This window comes from Penaeus monodon, chromosome 27 (assembly GCF_015228065.2).
Source record: "Penaeus monodon isolate SGIC_2016 chromosome 27, NSTDA_Pmon_1, whole genome shotgun sequence".
In the NCBI taxonomy this organism is placed as follows: Eukaryota; Metazoa; Arthropoda; class Malacostraca; order Decapoda; family Penaeidae; genus Penaeus; species Penaeus monodon.
The window spans coordinates 10,264,110-10,264,552 of record NC_051412.1 but is presented as its reverse complement, the minus strand read 5'-3'; the positions used below and the strand labels follow the sequence as shown (position 1 = coordinate 10,264,552).

At 33.6% G+C, this 443-nt stretch overlaps 1 protein-coding gene across 1 annotated transcript in view; it reads left to right on the top strand.

Annotated features, from left to right (window-relative positions):
* The window catches only part of LOC119590351 (uncharacterized protein C9orf85 homolog), a gene marked incomplete at its 5' end in the record, with an annotated part of 961 nt that extends 657 nt beyond the window's left edge, over nt 1–304 (top strand). Inside the window, 1 exon segment of the mRNA XM_037939022.1 lies at nt 1–304. Coding sequence (XP_037794950.1) covers nt 1–189 — 189 coding nt within the window.
* Between the last annotated feature and the right edge of the window lie 139 nt (nt 305–443).

The following is a 443-nucleotide window of genomic DNA, read 5'->3' as shown; positions in this document are numbered from 1 at the left end:
ACTGAAGCCATAAATAGCAAGAATGATAGTAAGGAGATATCAATAGAAGAGTATTTTAAGAATGCTCGTGAAAAAATTGAAATGCTTAAAGCAGCTATGGAAGAGAATGATTTCCTTGATGATTTTGATGATCTTGGGATAGAGGACGAGGAAGATTTTGAGGACACTGATAGTGAATACAGAGATTAATGGTAATATTATTTTGGTATGTATTTTAGTCGTAGGCTTATTTATCATTCTATATTATCTTGAGAATCTTAAGCATCTTTTTTGTCAAGAAGAAAATAAAAACTTGGGATAGGTCTTTTGTTTTCTAATTAGCCTTATAGTCATGCTTTGGTTCAGTCATAGACTATATGATAAGAGGTCAGAATACTTCCTGAGAAAATAGTGTCCAGCTCACTGTATCCAATACTTGTGCAGTTAGGGATTGTTGGGGGAGG